Here is a 23,097-nt window from a genome sequence, read left to right as displayed (position 1 = left end):
TGATTGATAGTTTACAATTCTTCTGAAAGAAGACTTACTTAACAAAGTCTTTGATTTATTGGCCATCTTTAAAGGGAGAGTCAGATAAATTCATTTGATGAACATTTCAAATACGATTCACTTTATTAAAATAAGTTTTGTTTTATAAGATTTAGAGCTGGAATAGAACATCTGGCTCAATGCTTTCTCATAGATGTGGAAACTGAATTCCAAAGAAGTTAAGTGACTTGTTCAGACTCTTACAGATGTAAATAGCGGAACCAACATTTGAACTCAAAATCCTTTGACTCCAATTCTGTGTTTTCCATTTTCCCCTTTATGTTTTTGTTTTTCGATGTTTGTCTGCCTACTCCCACTTTATGTTCCTTTCCATCTCCTTCAGACAGTCATTGTGAAATGTATTGATTATTGTTATTTTTGAAATATATTATTTTTTAAATGATGCTCACATTTCTGATTTATAATTTTAAAAGCAGATAAGTAAAATGTTTATATTTCTCTTTTCTCCCTGGCTGACCAAACTCCCATCCAGATTAAATTGCTTTTTATTTATATGGTTTTTGAACATGTTGGTTATGAATTTTTTGGTTATTGCTCCTGTATACTATCTCTTAACTCTGAATTGCTCTTTAAAGTTTATTTTGTTTATACTTTAGATGCTTCTTTGTGCTTCAGAGATATATAATGTGTATAAAGTGATACTATGCTATATAAATATAATATTAGTATTATGAAAGATTTATCTAGTATTTAATTCTCTAATTTGAGGATGATTATGAAGTCTCAAGGATGTTCCTTTTTTTAAACTATTATTCAAATCTTGTTTTATATCCTAAAATCATGATTTTATTTATGATTTCTTTTCTGCAATAAGAAAACTAGGAAAAAGTGCTCCTCAAAAGGAAGGTAGGACATGACATTTTAGAAGGAATGAAATTAAGGTGACCATAAATGTAAAGAGTAGAAGATCCCAATGCTTACTCTTAGAACCTACTGCTCTTACCACCAAGGTTTTTAATTTCATACAATCAGAACATTTTAAAGCTGATTAAGACCTTAGAGTTTCTTTCATCCAGTCCATTCAGGTGAGGAAGCTGAGTCACAGAGAGGTTAAATTGTCCAGGATCACACAGCAGATCGGAGAATTCAAACCTAGACCTCCTGATTTTAAGTATAATATTCTTAACACTGACGAGCTGCTTATTTGACATTTTATTTTTAAGAAATTATTTTAATTAGGAATATCACCACTACAGTGATTCTTTTAGAATAAATCTATTAAGAGTTATAAATTGTTTACTAACTTACTTTATATGTGTTCTAAAGCCTTAAAAGAGAACAGCTCAGAGGTTGTTCAGCCTTTCTTGATGGGATGTGGAACCAAGGAACCAAAGATCACGCAGTTGTGTTTAGCAGCTATTCAGAGGCTTATGTCACATGAAGTTGTTTCTGAGGTAAGAAAGGCATAATTTATGTAAATTTTTCCTTGGAATGGAATAATATGATTTTTCATAAATGGGAAAGAAGGTATGCTTGTGTTTTAGTTTTAGGTACTAATTTAATGGAGACATTTAAATTCAGGGAAACATAAAATACTGTCAAAAAGGCAACAATAATTTATTGGATCAATTGTACATATGATTGATTTATATGCATTAAACATGATTTTATTTATGTATTATATATGAAGTATATGTGTTGATTTGTATTATTAAAGGTTGCGTAATTCTTTATTCAAGGAATACTCTTACATATTAAGGTTCCATAAAATGGAGTAGAATTTTTATAATCAAAGAGTAAATATTTAGTTTTATCACACATATTGTTATTTCCTAAAGTTAATTGCTTTGCATAGATTTGTAAATAGCATAGATATACTCAAGTTCAATTGTTTGTTTAAAGGGAGGAAAAGGAATTGATGAATTTATAGACTACATAAAATTATTTGCTTATTGATTTACAAGTTTTTAGAACTACATAACAATATTTTTCCTATGTGAAACCTAATATAATTCAAGTATATTCAGTGCTTGCCTTACTTCTATAAACATATCTTAAATCTTTGCTCTGAAGGATACCAGTTAAGCTGTTGTGAAGGAACAAATTTCATAGACCCAAATACTTTTTACTAAAAAGTACTGATCCTAATTCATTTCATATATATATATGTATATATATATGTGTATATGTATATGTATATGTATATATGTATGTATATATGTATAAACTCTTTTTGTGTAGTTTATGTATAACGTGACTTAGTGTAGTATATCTTGTTGATTATTTTCTTTATTGTCCATAGCAACTCATGCTCTTTGTTTTGATGGAGGGTATACTCATACTGGTGGGAGGGGTGGTGTTCCCTAAAGTATTGATGTATATTAAGGAAAAATGCTGAAATGCTTTAAATTTAAAAGTAACTGATATGTAAAACCAATCAACTTAGGTAGACCCATATTTATTTGAAAAATTATATTAATAGAAGAGACAAATGTTTGGGGGAATTAATTCTAATGAGGAAAGAATAGCAGAAAAGGGAAATTTATTCAACATTTGAAGAAAACATAGTTATTGTAATCAAATGCTTGCTCTTGACTATATATTTCTATAACTCCTTGGTCATATTGGAATGTGTCCCAATATGAGCAGCCATACTTAGGAGAAAAGTAGGTGCTACTTAAATATTTTTTGGAGAGAAAATTTAAGCCTATTCAGAACTAGTAGACATACACAAGAAGGGATGCAATAACATAGGGGGATGAATTATATTAGCCATTTTGTGTGTATTTCTTTGGAGGTGTTTTCTTAGATATCTGATATCTATCTGATATCAATATGATATTAATGAAACATTTTACTAATGTTGGAAGCTCCTGGTGTAGACTCTCTCTCTGTAGCTGTAGTATGTTTGAAAATAACCCTGACTCTTAAAAGGAAAAGTGTTGTAGACAGGGTCATCTATTATGTTCTTTCAGAGGCAAGTTTGAATCCATAGTCTTCTGGACATCCTTCTACTATATTGTGCTGACTTTTCATTAACCAATAGTCCCAATGATACCTCTTCAGAGAGAGGCACTATTTGTGAACTTTCTCTTTACTTGAAGATTTTTGTCACATGAATATTAGAAGACAGAGTACCTAGGTTCAAATCTTAGTCTGCTGTTTACTACATGAGTAAGTCACTTAATTTCCAGGGGCCTCTGTTTTCCTCATCTTATAAAAAGATTAAATGAATGTTTAAAATCCTTTCCAGTCTGTAGGTCATAGCATTTCTTGTTCTGTATGTGACTTTTAATAGATGTATTTTATTTCATTGATAACAATTGACAAAATGTACTATTTTACAGACTGCAGCAGGGAACATCATTAACATGCTTTGGCAGCTGATGGAAAATAGCCTTGAAGAACTAAAGCTACTTCAAACTGTTCTCGTTCTTTTAACAACCAACACTGTAGTTCATGATGAAGCCCTCTCTAAGGTAGCATCTCTTTTCTACCCCATTGAATTGTTTCTCTGACACTTCCTGTTTAATTCAAACTAATTTCAGGAAACAGCTGAATTTATTGGAATTAAATACAACTATAGTGTGGACATTGTTTTGGCTAATAATTACAAAATAGATCTAGGGTCAGCAATCTTTTTTTTTTGCTCTGAGTTTTATCATTAAATGAACTTAAGGTAACTGCCAGACCTATGGCATAAGTTATGTGTTATCATAATATAATTTTTTTTTAATGTTTATTTTTTGTAAGGCAATGAGGTTAAGTGGCTTGCCCATGGTCACACAACTAGGTAATTATTAAATTTCTGAGGCTGAATTTGAACTCCTACCTCCAGGGCTGGTGTTCTATCCACTGCGCTACCTAGCTGCTCCCATAATATAATTTTAAATTAATACATTATGTAATATATATTTTTCCTGGAAATGACCTTTTCATTAATTTTTTAAATAATAATAATAATAATAATAATTGATATGTACAAAGTTGTTTAAAACATGCAAATTGCTGTTTATTCATACACTAACCTTGTAAGGTCTGCTTACATCTGCTTAAGGTATCATTATAATTTCTAATATGCAATTGAGAAATCTGAGGTGTTCCGAGTTTAAATGACTTGCCCTAGGTCATTCAGTTGGTAAGTGTAAGAGTAGGGATTTGAACTCAAGATAGGTGAATTTTAGTCAGCTTTTGGATATTACTTACCACAATGAAGCCAAAGACTACTGTATAGTGAGTGTTTTTTGTTATGAAAGCAAGATAATTTAGTAAAAAGGATTTTTAAGTTTTAAAATCAGTATTTTACTTTTTTTGGAGAATATATTTTCTACATCTTCTTACCTACAGTAGAACTCTATTGTGATACATGTCTCAGTACCTGGATTCTCCCTGACTATTGAGCCACTGTTTTATCTAAAGCAGTTAAAGCCTAAATTATGATGCTGTTTGTGAAGCGGATATCAGTTTTGCCCTTCTAGCATCGCTGTTATGAAAAGCCATTTTATATTTTTCTTTACCTCTTCACATGCTAACTAAAAAATAAAAGGATAGCTAGCCATGATCTTTATTATTTTTTTTTAATTTAAAATTGAACCATTTTTTTTCTAGTTCTTTTTTTTTTTTTGCCTGTCTGACCATACCTCCTAGATTCCCACTGGGTTAATTTCCTCCTCTGGGTCCTTAATTATTGAGTATCTTAAAGTTCCTGTTAGGCCTTTTCTCCTCTCTGCTTCTGTCTGTCTCTGTCTCTCTCCTTCTCTGTCTATCTCTTTCTTTGCTTGCTTTGACTATCTCAGCCCCACTCATGGCTTCACCATGAGTAACTATTTTTTATTCACCACTTTTTTTACAAATTACTCCCAAATCTTTGTCATCATCTTCAGAATTTTTCAGTGGTCCCTTGTAGGGGGATAAATTGAAATTATTTCATAATTATCATCTTCCACAGTTTAACTTCAATTTAATTTTCCATCTATATTTCATGCTGCTTCCCTCCACAGACTCCTATTCTAACCAAACAGGAATTACTAGTTGTTCCTGGTATTGGATCATTGATATAGAACCATAAGGACCACCCTCTTCATTTTACAGATATGGCACTGTCCTTTATGTTTCCTCATCATAATCTTTTGAAATCCTTTCTTTTCTTAGGAGCCACCCTTTCCTGACTCTTAATTCCCCTTATTACCTTTCCACTAGTTAAATTAGGAGGAATTTGAAATCAGTTATACGATTGACAAATACTTGTTAGTTTAAGTAAATGAGTTTTAATGAGAGCATTTTCTTTTCCTAATTGTGGAATGATTTTGCTGCCTGTATGAATTGTTTAAATAACCTCTTGACCTCAATTTCTTCATCTGTAAAATGTGGATGGAACACTGATTTCTGAGGTCTCATAGTTTTGCATCTAAGCCTGTAGTTTCAGGAGTTTCATATATTAGCAAGTAGGTGGCTTGCCAGGGATGAGGTTCCTGAAATCACTAGATTAACTTAAAGCTTGACTTGAAATAATCCTCCTATATCATCAATTAGTCAGCATTCATTAGATATATATGTTATGTATCAGTCACTATGCCATGTTGGGGCTAGAAGGACAAAATTGAAACAATCCCTGTGCTCAAGGATCATAGATTTTATACATAGTAGTTTGGAAGCGACTTTTGATGTTAAAAGGGTAGGAATTGAGGACTGTCCTCCCTGCTAAATCTCCTGTGCTAAACTTAAGAGGATCATCTAAGGGATGCTGGTAATAGGAAAATCTTTTTTTTTCTTGTTTCTGGTTTTCTTCTGCCACTTAGACACTATACTACCCCAATTCAAATGTGTCCTGTGGTACCTTCTCCCCCACCCAAGTATGAATTTATGTTCTTTTCCCAAACTTAATTAAATGTTCTCCCTCTCATCTCTTCTCTCTCCCCCAGCCAGTTGAATATTTGGTTTTCTGGAACATTCCATTATTCTCATTTTTATGAAAAAGTGTGCTTGTGGAGCATTATATTCCTGTAAATAATGCTATTTTGTTCATGGGTGCACATACATTCCGTAATAAAGTTGTTTTGGTTCTCCTGGACTTGTGTTGCAATAAAGTTTACCAAATGTCTGCTTACACAAAAGTGGAAATTATTTAATTTTCTGCTATTTCTGATAGAAAAAAAGAAAATGAGTAGATGGTGTTTAATTTTTATTTTCATTAGCTGAAAATTGCTTTTTCAGGCAATTGTTCTTTGCTTTCGTCTGCACTTTACAAAAGATAATATTACAAATAATACAGCTGCTGCTACTGTACGACAAGTTGTTACTGTTGTATTTGAGAGGATGGTTGCTGAGGATGAACGACATAAAGGTAAATTTGAGTTATTTCCTTTCTTTTATTGTTAGATAAGTTCTTATTAGTATGGTTTCCCATCAGCTATTGATATTTTGATATCAATACAAAACAACAGAATGTGTTTTAAAAATATATGTGATTTTTCCTACAATGAATTATATATCCCTTCAACTTCATTTTATGAAATTTGCTACTGACATCAAATTTATTTTCTATGCAGTAGATTAGTTCAAAAGATTATTTTTTCCTACTGAGATCATTAATATTTTTTCTTCCTAATAGAGTTAATAAATGATGGATCTTTTCCTACATAGTTTATTTTATTCTCCATTGCTTTCTGGTTTTTTTTTTTGCATTTTTGTCTTAGTGATTTTCTTTTGGAGTTTTATTTGTTCAGAGAGATGAACTTCACTTTTCCATTAGTTGACCAATTTTAGCTATTTTTAGCTACTGAAACTATCTGTTCCTGGGCTTTCTGATTGTTTTATTGAAGCAATATTTCTTAAATTTGACATATTTGATTTGTACTAACTTTCTTTAAAAGAATATAAATTTACTTCCACCAGATGGAAGTGTTAATTTAAAAAAAAATATTTAGGGGCAACTAGGTGGTGCAGAGGATAGATCACCAGCCCTGGAGTCAGGAAGACCTGAATTCAAATCCAGCCTCAGACACTTAATAATTATCTGTCTGTGTGACTTTGAGCAAGTCACTCTTAACCCCATTGCCTTAAAAAAATAAAATTAAAAAAAAAGATTTAATCTTAATTAGTGTGTCCTATGTAGTTATTTGGGTCATGTTCAGATAAAACCAGGATAACTCAGTGATTTATATTATGTCTTGCATATTTGTATGAAATAGAAAAGTTTTCCTGTAGGGCATCTCAATCTATACCTTTTGAGATCGTCTATTGTAACATTAAACAGTGAGCCTTTATCAGAGATGTCACTTGAATAGCTAACTGATGAATCAGTAATTCCATAGGAATTGCAAGAATGCTTGAAATGGGAATTAATTGTGTGGTAAACTTAATATATTTCACTTTATTTAAATTAAAATTCAGAAACCTAGCAGAATGTTATCCATCTGAGTCTTAATCTTGTTAGGACTGTGGGGGGCCTTTTTATTAATAGACCAAAAATAGAATCTTCTTTATTAGGAGACTCACAAATGAATTCTACTGTAGACAGTTCTGTTCATCTTTTTGTCTCTGAAATTATCATGAAAGTAATTTAAAAAGGTATCTTATATGGAAATTTAGCTTGGTCAGTTCCATTCCATCAATCCAAGGGTACATGATTTACTATCCAATTGTTGTGAATACATATAACACATTCTGTTTTGATTACAGATGTTGTGGAACAGCCAGTACTGGTTCAAGGAAACAGCAATAGGCGTTCTGTTAGCACTCTGAAGCCCTGTGCAAAAGATGCATACATGCTCTTCCAGGTATTTGTATGATAGAAATTGCTTTCTTCACTTTTTGCTATTGTTCATAATGCTTTTTTTAGAGTGTTAAATCTAATTCCATTTTTCTCATTAGAAAAAGCGTTTTTAAAAAAAATGGTTCAAAGGAATGAAATGAAAAAAAATAATTTAGCCATCTATATCTGTTAAGTGACATTTGAGGTTTAAAGCTAAAAATTAGAGAGTAGTAATATTATCTATTTCACATTAATATGTTTTACATTTACTGAGTGTTTTTCTTATAATAATGCTGCAAGGCATTTCTAGCCATTATTATCACTCCTTTTTTAGATGAAGAAGCTGTGCTAAATGTCTTCCTTACTGGAATGCACTGATCCCCTCTCCCTTGACTTTGTTTCCCTAATTTACTTTCAGATTCAGCTCAAATTTTCCCCATCTGCAGAGAACTTTCTCAGAGTTCAGCTGCTACTCTCTTCTTTTCTGAGATTAAACTGCATTTAAATTGCATCCTCACATGCGCACACACACTTCTTTTCAGTCTTAGACATGCAGTTGACTGCTTATTAAGGTATTCTATCATTGCATATAATTTAGATTAACATTGCAAAAGAATAAACTAAATATGAGGAAGAGGGTAGAACTTTTCTTGATTTCAAGCAATTTTCATTTTTAGATCACTAAAATCCATTTTAAATCACATAATTGTTATGTAGAAATATAGATATTCCTTTAAGGGAATTGAATTGATTCAGAATATATAAAAGATCAATCAGGAGATATTTATTTTTATTACAAAAAGGTTTCATTTAGCATGAACTGTTTTCATACATTGAAAGTAGCATTTTGTTTGAGTAGACTGTATTGACTCATTTGGTCCTCACAATAACTCTTGAAATAATGAAGGTCAGGGTGATCCAGATAAAATTCAAACTCAGAGTCTTTATTACTCAGTAAAATGAGTAACATTTATATAGCTATTGTGAATTTAGAATATATCTTATATCTGTTATCTCATTTTTATTTCGCAATAACCCTCTGAAGTAAGTATTGCAGGTATCACTGATCCCCTTTTATTTATAAGGAAACTGAGCCTCATTTGTTAAGGTACCTTACCCTAATCAATCTGCTTCTAAGTATCAGAGGTATAGTTGAACCTAGTTCTTCTCTACAGCAAATCCAGAACTCTGTCCAAGAGGCCAGTGGCTTTTTTCTTTCTTCTTTCTGCCAAATCTGGTGTTATTCCTATTGAGTGTAACACAAAGGATACTTGCATTAAAGACTTTATTTTATTTGTGTTAACTGGAGGACATGACAAACTAGAGAGGAAAATTTTTTTTGATTTTTCAAATTCTTATATATTGATCAAGTTATGCTTTTTAAAAATATTACTTAGGAAATATTATTTTTAAAAATGGGATTCCATTTTTGCCTCTCAGTAGGAAAACTGAGTTATATAAAAGGGAATTCATTTTTAAAAATTTGATTAAATCTTTTTTTATCCCACTCATTTTTGTTGCATTTGTTTTCTCAGGATCTTTGTCAGTTGGTAAATGCTGATGCTCCATATTGGCTAGTAGGAATGACAGAAATGACTCGAACTTTTGGCCTCGAACTATTGGAGTCAGTCTTGAATGATTTTCCACAAGTTTTTTTACAAGTAAGACATTTCAGATTTACTGAAGCAATGAAATAATATTTATGTGTTTCCATTATTTATTTTAAAAATTGAAATATTAAACTATTATTAATCATTAAACTATTATTATTAAATTGTTAAACGATTAAATTAAAATCTCTTATTAATTTATCATTAAATTTTTATTTTATTAGTATTTAATTTATTTAATTTATATTATTTATTTTAATTTTTATATAATTTTATTATTTTTATTATTGAATTATATTAAAATGTATTATTAAATTAAAATAAATTAAATTATTAAACCAATATTCATTAAAATTATGGAATAATATTTTTTATGTCATGAATAATATACTATACTTCTGTAAAAATTTTAATTATCTTAGTTTGGTAATTATCTTTTCATCAAACAGTTCCCCCCTCCTTTTACACACACACACACACACACACACACACACACACACACCCTTATAAACTTAGGATAGAACTATGAACTATGTGAACTATATTATCTTTAGTATTGCAAAATCACAGAATTCTTTGCCTTATGGTTCCTTAGGGATACTCACTAAACTCTTTGTTTTTAAAAATCATTAACTTATTCAATATTTACTGAATACTTGCTGTGTATACTTTACAGTGCCAAACTCCAAGTAGGAAGATACAAACACTTTTTTTCAGGGAATATATATATATTCTAGTTTGAGGTCACAGATTTGTATCTGTTTTAAAGTTCCATAGTAATTTCATTGAGCAGAGAAAGAGGGAGGAGTACATTTCAGGAATAAGTAAATAGAATCCCTGAATGTGTGGATTAGAAAATGTGCTATGTTTTGGGGTACTCTGACTGATGCAGGTGTCAAGCTTTGGCTTGAACCTAGTGAACAGTAGCAGACATTGTTACTATACGAATTGACAGTTTACATGTTGCTCTGCCTATACACTGAGCCTTATAACAGTCCTTGTAAGTATGGACTCGAGGTGTGTTAGGATCCATTGACCGGTCAGGAAGCTCAGAAGTGACTTGCCAAGGCACTGGGGTGCAGAGATGGGGTTGGACTCTGGGTCTTCCTGTTTGGTCTCCTCTCTGCCACACACCCCGCTCATGAAGCTTGAGTGATTTTCTCTTGCTCCCAAGATAAAATACAAACTCCCCAACCTGGCATTCTGGCTCCCAACAACCATTCCAGGGCTATTAGATGATATTTTTTCTTATTTCTGGGGATACAAAGAGAAGCAAACACAATCCCTGCTCCTCAGGAGCTCACAAGCTAATGAAATCTGATTCCCATTAGATTGTGAATCCAGTTCCAGTCTTAGAAGGTACTCCTTTATTATTTCTGCTACTTTGAGTTTTCATTTTTCTCAAGGTGCAGTTCAGGTGTCAACTTCTCCAGGAAGCCTTTTATCTTTTTCTTCTCCAGCTAATGTGTTTCCTTTCCTCAAAATGTCATATTTTCTTATTTGTAAACCTATATCTTTCTTGTTCCCTTCTTGTAGGGTCAAACCATTTCTTTTGTACTAATGTAAAATGATAGTCCTTATTTATCCACAGTCTTTGAAGCTACTTCAGTTTGGGATTGTCTAATTTGTCATTATATCTCTATTGCCTAGCACAGTGCCTTTAGTAGACTTTTTTAAATTTTTAAATTTTTTATTTTTTTATTTAAGGTAGTGGGGTTAAAGTGACTTGCCCAAGGTCTCACCGCTAGGTAATTATTAAGTGTCAGAGACTGTATTTGAACTCAGGTCCTTCTGACTCCAGGACTGGTGCTCTATCCACTGCACCATGTAACTGCCCCCATAGTAGACTTTTTTTTTTTTTTTTTTTTTAGTTTTTTGCAAGGCAAACAGGGTTAAGTGGCTTGCCCAAGGCCATACAGCTAGGTAATTATTAAGTGTCTGAGACCAGATTTGAACCCAGGTACTCCTTACTCCAAGGCCGGTGCTTTATCCACTACGCCACCTAGCCGCCCCCATAGTAAACTCTTAATAAATCTTTATTCATTTGAATTTAGGTAAAATTTGTCCTCCTCATCTGCATAATGTTTTAACAAGGGAATTAGAATGACCTAAAAGATACCTTAGTGTACTCTATGTTAAACAAGAATTAATTTTATTCTAAACTGCTAAATTCTATAATCACAACTTTCATACATTTCTAATGCTTAATCTCACTTTTTTATTTGACTCCCATTGATAGTAAAGAGGAAGAATTTGAAGATCCTGGAATATATCTTAATTTTTCATTCCATAAAATAATAATAATAGGTATCATTTATAGTTTCCTGCTATATGCCAGGTATTGTGCTAATAACTTTACAAATATTATTTATTTTATGTATACCACAATCCTGGGAAAGAAGTCCTATCTGTTACTATTGAGAAAACTAACTCTACCAACTAAGGTCACACTACTGTCTGAGGCTAAATTTGGACTCAGGTCTTCCTGATACCAGGTCCAGTACTTGCTCTGTTGCACAATCTGCCTGCCTCTAAAATGTCAAAAGATTTTATTTGTGATATTTTAGTGAGTATCCCCTTTGTTCTTTTTAAAAAATATATACTTTATGCTTAATTGTAGAATGAAAAATAAGTATAATTAGTATTTATATACAGTTTTAAGGTTTGCAAAACACCTTACAGATACTGTCTAATTTGATCTAAAATCAATCCTGGGCTGTAGGATCTGTTATTATTCCCATTTTACAGTTGAGCAAACAGAGCCTGAAAGGAATTTCATGATTTGCCCAGGGTCACATAGCGAGTAAGTATTTGAGACTGGGTTTGATCTCATGTCCTCATGACTCCTGATCCACTACTTTATCCTCTATCCCACCTAGCTGCCTCTAATAAATGAACAATTAAAGCACTGTTTAAGTAGTGTAGTGAGTGGAATAGAATAAAATTTTTTATAATTCAAATCTGAAATAAAAGGCTTGCTTGAATGGCTAGCTTAGAGGAATGGGTCTTAAGCCTTCAATAAACTGAAATTTTTTCCTTCAGTTTCATGCAAAAACAAGTTTCAACATTGCAAAACCAAATTCTTTACCTTCCTCTCCACCCCACTCCCCCTCATTGAGAAAGCAAGTTACCTGACAAGTTAAAAATGTATAGTCATGATAAACATTACCACAATAATCATATTGTAAAAGTAAATATAACTCTTCCCCCAAAAAGAGAAACCTTAAGAAAAATAAAGTGGTGGGGAAAATATCCTTCTATCTGTATTCAGACACTTTCAACTCTGTCTTTGGAATCGGTAGTATTCTTTATCATAAGTCCTTCAGAGTTCTGCTGTTACTTTGTATACTGTATATTCCCATTGCACCTGCTCTAGTAAGTTTTTTACTGAGAGTATCCTGTTCATCATTTCCATCACAGAACATTTTTTTCTCAATCACATACTACAATTTGTTCAGCTGACATACTTCATATTACAACTCCCCAGCTGATGAATTTCTCCTCAATGTCCAGATCCCTGCCACCAGAAAAGTAAACTGAAATTTTTTTAAACACTAGATCAGCAAATAATTATATAGGGAAGGAAGATTTTTGTGGAGGGCTCAATCAGCAGGCAAGTATTCTATACAGTAAGCTTACACATGACCATCTATCTTTATTTTTAGAGTTATTTGTTTTGTTTGTAAAAAATCATTCATTAAAATTTGTGCCTATCTGTGTGTACATTATACCCAGATTTACAGAATGGAATAAAATTAAATTTTAAAATATGCTTATGATATCTAAGTTTTTCATTTAATACAAATATATCTTTGCCTGTCATTTAGACAATATGATCTTTAAGGAAACAATACTCTTGAATGTCTAACAATGTTAGACAATAGAAATTTTATACATGAGTTTTTAATATTGATTATTTAATTGATTAATGTTTTACTGACTAAAAAAGATTTTATTTTAGAATTCTTAAATGTTAATTGAAGTATTTTTTTCCTCAACAGCACCAAGAATTTAGTTTTCTTCTTAAAGAAAGAGTATGTCCACTTGTGATAAAGCTCTTCTCCCCAAATATCAAGTTCAGACAAGGTTCCTGTACTTCATCTTCTCCTGCACCAGTTGAAAAACCATATTTTCCCATTTGTATGCGTCTTTTGAGAGTAGTTTCAGTCCTGATTAAGCAGTTTTATAGTCTTTTGGTAAGTTCTTGGTAAGTTTCTTGTATAATTATATGGGTTCATTTGAGAAGTTGATCCATTGAGACATTAGCTTTTAAATCATTCAGCTTTTACCTGGATTATCCACTTTTTAATTTTTCTGTGCTTATACAATATTTCTGTTTTGTGAAGAAATGTGACAACTGAAGGGACCACAGGATTGGCAGTGTCACTACTGTTTGTATTGTCTCTGTGGCCCACTTGAAGATTAATGAAGAATAATAACTTTTCTTCTTATGAAATCTTACAGTTGAATAAACTGAAGCCAAGAGTTTGTGATTTATACTAAGGCATATGGTTCATTTAGAAATTCACAACTAGACTTAAAGCCCCTTTCTTTAGCTCCATTTTATTTGCATAAATTCATTGCCTCACATAACAAATGAAATCAATGTCAAAAGATTAAGATCTCATTGGTGTGACCACTGTGCACTGACATCACAACTATTCCATATCTTTTATTTTTTTGTTTGTTTTTTCTTTTTGCAAAACAGTGGGATTAAGTGACTTGCCCAAGGTCACACAGGTGATTATTAAGTGTCTGAGGGCAGATTTGAACTCAGCTCCTCCTGACTTTTAGGCCAGTGGTCTTTCCACTCTGCCACCTAGCTGCCCCAACATCTTTTATTTTAAGCAAACTCCATTCAAAATTTCGTGAGTTGCTCTAATCAGAAAAATTTAGCTTGTGAACAGTCTTCTAATGATTAAAAAGAAAAGAAACTTATTGGGATATTCTTGATTAAAAGACACTTGAAGTTATAATTCATTATTAGACATTTAAATTACATGTTTTAGGGGGAATCATGTAATGTATCCCTTACATTGTATAAACCAAAATTGATTATGGATATAATGAATATAATTTTTAGCATTGAAAATATCATGTACTTTTGTTTTTATTTTGGCAAGGCAAAATACTTGCCCAAAGCCACACAGCTAGGTAATTATCAAATCTGAGGCCAGATTTGAACTCAGGTACTCCTGACTCCGGGGCCTGTGCTTTATCCATTGTGCTACCCTAACTGCCCCATCATGTACTTTTGGGGGAAAAAAAGCTGTATTATTTATGGTAAATCCATAGAAAACAGAATGGAGACAATATTTTAAGTTATCATAAATTCTATATCTAAGACATAATATCTAGCATACTTAGTGGCAAGAAATGAGTATTTCCTTCAGTAGAGTAGCTTCAATTCTCAATTTTTAGGGAGGGGCAGCTGTTATGTGTTAATTTTATTATTGTGTTTTGAAAAATTGATGATCCTATTATGGAACAGACTGGAAAATGGTAAAATATGCCATGTCATATATGCAAATAGTTGGGATGAAGGCTGAATTCTTTTTTTCCAGTGACATGTAGGAGCTACCTCCTCCCTAACACCAGTGAGAGTTGGTGCATGCTGGCTTTTTATTACTTGCAGTAATATAATATAAAATATTCAGATCAGCTCAGTAGCAAGTGTATGGTCAGGCAGTGGTGAAAGATTATGTGTGTGGATAGGTTCTGTAGAGAAGAGAGACTTCTCTCAACTTTGAGGATTGATTCAGGAGAGTATAGTAAGTGTAGTGGATTAAGCCCTAAATCTGAAACAAGATGACTTAGGTTGGACTCCTGTTTCTGTGAATTAGCTGTGTGACTTTGACCAAATAATAGCTAATAATAATCCCTATTTTATCCATCAGTAAAAAGAGTAGAAGTTCAACCAGGTGATTTTTAAATTCCTTTCTAAAATAAAATTCTATTTTTCTATGATATTTTATTATCTTGTTTATTTAAGTTTGATCATGTTATAATGCTATAATATTAAATTACTTGGGAATAAAATCTTAAGAGCTTAGAATTAGAAGGAACCTTAAAGGCCATCTCATCAGCTATCTCATTTAATAGATGAGGAACCAAAATCCAAAGAGGTTAGTGACTTTTTAAGTCACTCTTAAGTATTAAGTAGCAGATCTTGGGGTCTTCTGACTCTAAATCTATCTCAGTTACTGTCTTTTCGGGATATTTATTTTTATAATTTTTTTCATAATATGAATATGTTAACATTTAGAATTGTTGATTTACCACATTTTGTTTTAATAGAAAAATATTGATTCTTTTGTTATTCTAGTAACTTCTGGTTTAAACTTTACTTCAATTGCCATTTTATCTTAAATGAGTTATTATTTGAGTATTTTTTAAATTTTAAATAAAAAAAATTCACCTTTTTTTCCTAAGGGATGACAATTTTATTAATAAAATTCAAATCATTGTCAGAAAGTCAGACATGGTCAGTATTCCAATAACTTTTGTTTTGAGCTTATTTCTATTACCTTTTATCTCAAATGAATTTCTTATATTTTTTTTTTTCAAATTTTAAATCAAGAAATTCCATCTTTTTCCTAAGGAATAACAATTTTAGTAATACAATTAAAATTATTGTCAGAAAGACCTATTCACTGTTTATTTCAACATTTTGTTTTCACTATCATTTTTAGTAGTAGATTTAATTGAAAATCAAATGTTTTGCTGTTGTTTTTTTGTCCTGTTGTAGAAACAGTGAGAACTCTTTCAATCTTTGTGACCATATTTTATCTTAGGATCTTAGGTCTGGAACTAAAAGGGATCACAGGACCAGCCTTCTTATTTTACAGATGAGTAATCTGAGGTTCAGAGAGGTTAGTTGATTTGCCTAAGATCAATAGGTAGCATACATCAAAAGTAGAATTTGGACCCAGATCCACTGACTTTAGAACTAATACTTTTTCTACTCCACCTTAACAAAATGAATTTCAAAATCAAACTTCGATCTACAGTTCCATAATTTATAGCTTCCCTTGTAATTAATTAAAATATGAACACATTTGATTCGTTATAGTTTGTGATGCCAATTTTGCCTATTTTCCATTCAGTAGATTTGAAATTCAGTACATTTTTATTAAACATCTATCACAATATTGGTAATGTGCCAATTGCTAGGCTTACAAAGAAAAAATTAATCCCTTCCCTTATGTAATCTTAAAAGAGATTACATACTTCTGACATAATATTTACATAGAAGAGTAAATTCAAACTATATTCCACGTGACTTCAAGAGGGAGAGAACACTGTAACAGCTGGGGGTTGAGGGATCAAGAGAATCAAGAAAGGCCAGTATAGAATGTGAATGACATTTGATAATTCTCTTCATATTTACTTTGATTTGAAATTTTAATATCCAATGGCACTCTTTCCTATACTTAATAATTTTAAACTTAATTATTTTTTGCAATGTTAATTGTGAGAAATTGTGAGAAATCCTTATTAACATTTTTGGAAAGTAAATGTTTGGGGCGGCTAGGTGGTACAGTGGATAGAGCCCTGATCCTGGAGTCAGGAGTACCTGAATTCAAATCTGCCCTCAGACACTAAATAATTACCTAGCTGTGTGGCCTTGGGCAAGCCACTTAACCCCATTGCCTTGCAAAAACTAAAAAAAAAAAAAAAGTAAATGGTTGCTGAATTTTTTTTTAGAGTGTCTAAAATAAGAGAAATACTTATCAAAACAACTTTCACTCTTAGTATTTCTAAACAAACCTTCAGTGGACTTCTTTCTTTTGTGAACTAGAATTAATTGTAGAGTATGTTTGTGATTCTGGTGTCAGGTTGATTAACTAAGATGTGTATTGTATATTTTTAATGTTTCTTCCTTTAGGTAACCGAATGTGAGATATTTCTTTCACTCCTAGTGAAGTTTCTGGATGCAGATAAGCCCCAGTGGCTAAGAGCAGTTGCCGTGGAATCAATTCACAGGCTCTGTGTACAGCCCCAGCTATTAAGGTATGACCCCAGAGGCATAGTCAGAACTTTCAATTATCAGAGATTAAAATAATTGTTACAAATTACTAAGAATTTTTTCAAACAAAATTAGACTTTCTTTATATGTGGTCAGAAAGGTAGAGAGGTTTGCAGTCAGAGGGAAGGTGATTGTTTATGTAAAACTGAGCAAATAATGCCAAAATCCTTTAGAATGATGACTTCTTTGAAGTGTTCTAGGATGAATAAGATTTTTATCTTTATTTTTAAAGATCATTAATGTATGGTATCTTGACTAGTTTATTAGCATGATTTGTTGCTAAATATTGTTGTTTAGAAACATTTTAAAGTATTTTGCAGGTCCTTTTGTCAATCTTATGACATGAAACAACATTCTACTAAGGTTTTCCGAGACATTGTAAATGCATTGGGATCCTTCATCCAGTCATTGTTTCTTGTCCCAACAACGGGGACAGCATCTACTACAACAAATCAAGCTGGTAAATGCTCTATTTTGTTATTTTCTTTCCAGTTATTTCACATTAATTTGTTCAAACTCTCTTAACCTGCTAGGTAAAAATCTTCTCAGTTTTATTCTTTCCTTTAAAAAAAAAAAAACTATGTTCCCTGCATATGGATTACTGTGTAATTAGTCAACAAATTTTTATTGTCTATTCTGTGACTGAAACTGTTATAAGGAAGACAGAAAGAGAAGTGAAACAACCCTTCTCCTTAAGGAGCTTATATTCTATTAGAGGAGATAAACATGGATTTATATTAGTACAAAGAAAGGATAAAAAATAAATACAAAGTAGAAAGTGGGTAGCAATAATGTGAGGGAATTCAAGAAAAGTGACATTGATGTAATGGCTTGAGCAGAGTTTTGAAGGAAACAAGGGGATTATAAGAGGCAGAGGGGAGGAAGGAATGTGTGCAAAATCATATAGATGAGATATGGAATGCTATGAATGAATAGAAAGAAAAGGAATAATCTATAAACTTAGAAATGCTTTGTTGGGAGCAGGTTGTTTGTTTTTTGTCCCTCATTCTCCAAGAAGACCACGACATCTAGGAGGTGCTGCCATTACAAGTGCTTGAATTGGATTTGAGTGGGGAGTACTGTGCTAAGGTACCAGCCTCACTTTCTCCTCTCTAGCCATCTGGGTCCAGTGGCCAAATAGGAATCAGGATGACTAGAGACACCCTGGATGTGAGGCAGTGAGAGTTAAGTGACTTGCCCTAGATCACACAGCTCAGTTGTCTGAGGCTGGATTCAAACTCCTGTCCTCCTGACTTCATGACCAATCCACTGTGCTACCTAGCTGCCCTATAGGTATTGTACTGACCCTGTAGTCAGGAGCATCTGACCTCAGGCACACTGTGTGACCTCAGGCAAATCACTTGACTCTGATTGCCTCACATCCAGGGCCATCTCCAGTTGTTCTGATTCATATCTAGTCACTGAACCCAGATGGCTCTGGAAGAGAAAGTGAGACTGGTGACCTAGCATAGCACCCCCTCACTCAATAATTCATATGCTTGTCATGACATCACCTCCCTAATGTCATGATCTTCGAAAATGAAGGACAAACATTGGGAACAAGTTATGAAGGGCTTAAAACACCAGAGACACTTATTATAATATAGATTTGAGTTTCACTTGTAAATAATAATATTGAAAGTTAAGTTAATAATTTTGCTTATTTCAAAGGAAATAATAATTCTGGTGGCCCAGCCTCAGCACCAACAAACTCAGGAATGTTGGGAATGGGTGGAGGTGTTACTGTGCTTCCTGCTTTTGAATATAGAGGAACCTGGATACCTATCCTGACTGTCACGGTTCAAGGGAGTGCCAAAGCAACCTAGTAAGTATTAACAGTATTTATTTTGGAAAGAATGAGATCTTGGGGATGATATTTCTCATGAAATGCTTTTCAAAATATTTCTTTCCCATTAGGGTAGATAACTACTGTTAAGGACAGAGTATTATCATATATGTATTCACAGTTTAGTTGTGACATTTTTGACTGGTTTCTTCTATTCTGAGACCTATGTTTGGGGCTAACTTTCTCATATTTTTATTGTTTATACTTTTAACAACATACCGTGGCAAGACATGAGTGAGGCAATGCAATTCATTCTCTCAGGATTATTTTTATCCCTTTATCTTTATGTCTAATGACTTGAGTTCATTTGCATTATTTTCTTACTGGCTGGTTTTAGTGACCCTGTTGTTACAAATTAGAGATTTCTTAATGGTATTAACCTTACTTTGTATTTCAGAAGTAAAGACACTCAGTGCTGTATTGAATCTTATTGCTATTGGGCATTTGCTGTCATTTACTTATAAAAAAGGAATAAAATTCATATTTCAGTTGGATCTGTGACCTCCTCAAGAAGGTCCTCCTTCCATTAATTTCCATATATTTCCACAAATTTTGGAGGAGTCTAGTTGTTGTGCGAGAGGCCTTCCTCTGGTTCTCTTGATGTTATTATTCCAATGTCAGTAGAGTGTGTGGCATCTCCTCGTGTGTGCTTGTCTTGTATAACTAGTCTGATGATAATCTCTGTACTGCTTCTCTTATGCAGAACATGCACTCCTCCAATTTCCTTTGAATGATGAATTCTTAACTTCTATTCCACAACAGGGTGACTGACAAAGATTAAAATAACGAAATGAAAATTCTTTACCATCCTTAGACAATGGAAGATCATTTAATATCTTGTTACAAAAATATAGCTTCACAGGTTGCTAGTTTTCTCTCTTCTATGTGTAGTGAAACTGGAAGTCAAAGATAAGTTAAGACCCCTTGGAGGTTAAAGACTCCTTGACACAATCTAACTCGACCTCCTCATTTTATAGTTAAGAAAAGTGAGACTGAGATACTGAGTAGCTGGCTCAAAGTCTTGGTCTCAAGTCTTGGGAGAGAGGGAGAACTGAATTTTGCATATTATTTTCAAAGTTTGCTTGGAATTGTTAAAAACATGTGAATGTGTATATGTGTATATGATATATATATATATATATTTATATGTGTATATATATATATATATATATATATCAGTGCACATACTCACATATGTGTGTGTGTATTTAGACTTTTATTGATGTCTTTTCAATATCAATTATTTTTTTCATCCCTCTTCCCCAGCTTAATATGTAAGCCTTTCTTTCTCTTAAAGGGGGAAAAAAATCTAACATCAACCACTATATGTTTCATTAAAATGCAGCATTCCACACACATAGTGCTTTACCTCTCCCATTAAAAGTAGGTGGTGTCTTTGCTTATCTCTTGTTTGAAGTTTATCTGTACAAAAGGATCAGATCATACAGCACATCTTTATATGAATATATCATAAGTAAATTCTTGTAAAAAACATTATGGGTCAATGTGTGTACTTATCATCATAGTTTATTGTTTAGTTACAGAAAAAACCACAATCTCAGAATTATAAAAGGGACCTTAAAGATCATCTTGTCCTCCTAGTACCTGAGCAGGAATCCCTGCTATATCTCTAATATGTAATTGTTCAGCATCCACCTGAAGATATCAGACCCTATGACTTACTTAAGTAGTCCATATATCTTTTGAACCATGTTAGTCATTTTCACATCAGTCTTATCCTTCTCTCCCCTGCCCCACCCCTTAACCCTCACTTGGGATAAAGTAAAATAATTGAGAAAAATATGTGCTACAGTGACTACTCACTCCTCTTCTGTGAGGGAAGAGTTATCTTTCACTAATTATTCTCAAGGCTTGTAGATTTTTTTAAATTTCAATTGCTGTATAACCACATATTCTACATTTATAATTTTTTTGGGGGGGACCAAATGTGGTATTTTTGTCAAATTTCATTTTATTAGTTTCAACTTATTCTAACCTGATGGATCTTCATGGTTCATTCAAATTTTTGTTTCTTGACTCTCTTATTCAAAACATTTTTTTCCTACCTGCAGATTTGATAATCATGACATTCATCTATTCTATGCCTTCTCTATAGCATCTGAAAACATTAGTAAAAAAACAATATTGAACTTTATACTCAGATTATCATGATCATACTTCCAGCTGACTGTTTCTTCCAATTTGTATGCAGTCAAAACTTTTTTCACTACCTTTTTTTTTTTTTTTTTGGCAAGGCAATTGCCCAAGCTAGGTAATTATTAAGTGAATAAGCTCAGATTTGAACTCAGGTCCTCCTGACTCCAGGTCAGGTGCTCTATCCATGGAACCACCTAGCTGCTCTGCTCACTTCTTCTTTTGAAAGCATACCACATAAGTATATTTTATAACGTTTACAATTTCAGTGAATTTTTAAATGAGTGCTAAAGTCAATACTGCCTTTGTTTTGATATAAATAGCTGTGACCCTATGACACTCTGTAAGAATATATCTAAATCTATGTGTTCTTATCTGCAGATATTTTTGCATGGCGGGTTCAAAGAGTTATGTACTCAATGTTAGGGTCACAAAGAAAAACAAAAATTTGTCCTGAAACTCTCATTGTAATGGGGAAACTTAGAAGGTTTGTGTGTGTGTGTGTGTGTGTGTGTGATATGGTATGGAGGTATGGGTTGTTATGTTGGGCAATGAGTGTGTGGATGTTGAAGGAAACCAGGAATGCTAAAAGGTAGAGGTGAAGAGAGAGTACATTCTAAGCCCAAGGTACAAATAATACAAAGTTATGGAATTGGTAGAGTGAATAGATGAGGAACAACAAGTATGTTACTGAGGTGGTATCATAGAGAACATGGAGGGGAGTGAGAAGGAAAAAAGGGAAGAGAATAAATATTTATTAATATCATTTATTAAGTGTCCCAGTTTTGTTTTCATAATTGTAGCTTTCAAGTTCTGGCTCTTACTGACTTCAAGGCAAATTATTTAACCTCTTTTGACTTCAGTGCCCTTATTTCTGAAATAAGAGGGTTGAGCTAAGTAACTTCCGAGTTTCCTTCCAACTTTAAAAGTACCCTCCTGGGATCTCCAAATTACCTGCAATATCTCTTTTAGAGTTTTTTTTTATTTTAGAAAGGTTTTATTTCAGTTTTACAGTTTTTTGTCTTAGTCTTGCTTCCCTCCCCCCACAGAATGTAGTTTGTTAGTTTTTACATCATTCCCATAAAAAAATAATTCTTGTAAGTGTTTTTTTGTAAACCTTAAAGCATTCATATAGACATCAGGTATATTATGTGTAAGAAAGTCATTTTCATCTTTGCTGTTACCTTATAAATGGTGAATTTCTTGATAATTTCAGCCTTGAGATGCTAGATAAAGTGGAACCACCAACTATTCCTGAAGGCTATGCTATGTCCGTGGCATTCCACTGCTTGCTAGACCTAGTACGTGGCATTACTACTATGATTGAAGGAGAGTTAGGACAAGTGGAAACAGAGAGTCAGACCACCACCGAAACAGCTTCTTCACCAGCACAATCATCAGAACAGCAAGATTTTCAATCAGTGTCTGATCAGACCGATAAGGAAACAGGTATAAAATGTAATATTTTTCTAAAAATGTAAAGTGAGATCAGTCATATAGCTAGGGAAAAGCCTGTCTTACTCCCAAATCATTAAAAGACAGCTAGATTTAAGAACTACTTTTAAGTCTAAAGTTAACTAATTGTAAGTTTTAAAAGATAATTCAGCCATATATTCAAAGAATGAAATTTTTTTTAATTGCATTGTTCATGAAATATTCAACATTTTTAGTATCTACTAAGTTCTGTGAGATCTTTTTTTTCCTT

General features: G+C 32.6%; 1 protein-coding gene across 2 annotated transcripts in view; it reads left to right on the top strand.

The window, feature by feature from the left end:
* Positions 1-23,097, top strand: part of MON2 (MON2 homolog, regulator of endosome-to-Golgi trafficking) — a 167,878-nt gene that overhangs the window by 54,674 nt on the left and 90,107 nt on the right. For both annotated transcript variants that reach the window (XM_074226230.1, XM_074226231.1), the window contains exons 3-12: positions 1,327-1,454; positions 3,348-3,479; positions 6,214-6,343; positions 7,681-7,778; positions 9,289-9,414; positions 13,365-13,559; positions 17,252-17,376; positions 17,713-17,852; positions 19,064-19,217; positions 22,609-22,841. In XM_074226230.1, the coding sequence (XP_074082331.1) occupies positions 1,327-1,454; positions 3,348-3,479; positions 6,214-6,343; positions 7,681-7,778; positions 9,289-9,414; positions 13,365-13,559; positions 17,252-17,376; positions 17,713-17,852; positions 19,064-19,217; positions 22,609-22,841 (1,461 nt within the window). The remainder of the gene's footprint in view (positions 1-1,326; positions 1,455-3,347; positions 3,480-6,213; positions 6,344-7,680; positions 7,779-9,288; positions 9,415-13,364; positions 13,560-17,251; positions 17,377-17,712; positions 17,853-19,063; positions 19,218-22,608; positions 22,842-23,097) is intronic.

The sequence above is a fragment of the Macrotis lagotis genome, chromosome 2 (assembly GCF_037893015.1).
Source record: "Macrotis lagotis isolate mMagLag1 chromosome 2, bilby.v1.9.chrom.fasta, whole genome shotgun sequence".
Classification (NCBI taxonomy): Eukaryota; Metazoa; Chordata; class Mammalia; order Peramelemorphia; family Peramelidae; genus Macrotis; species Macrotis lagotis.
The sequence above is the reverse complement of the archived record's forward strand: the minus strand, read 5'-3'. Positions and strand labels throughout refer to the sequence as shown.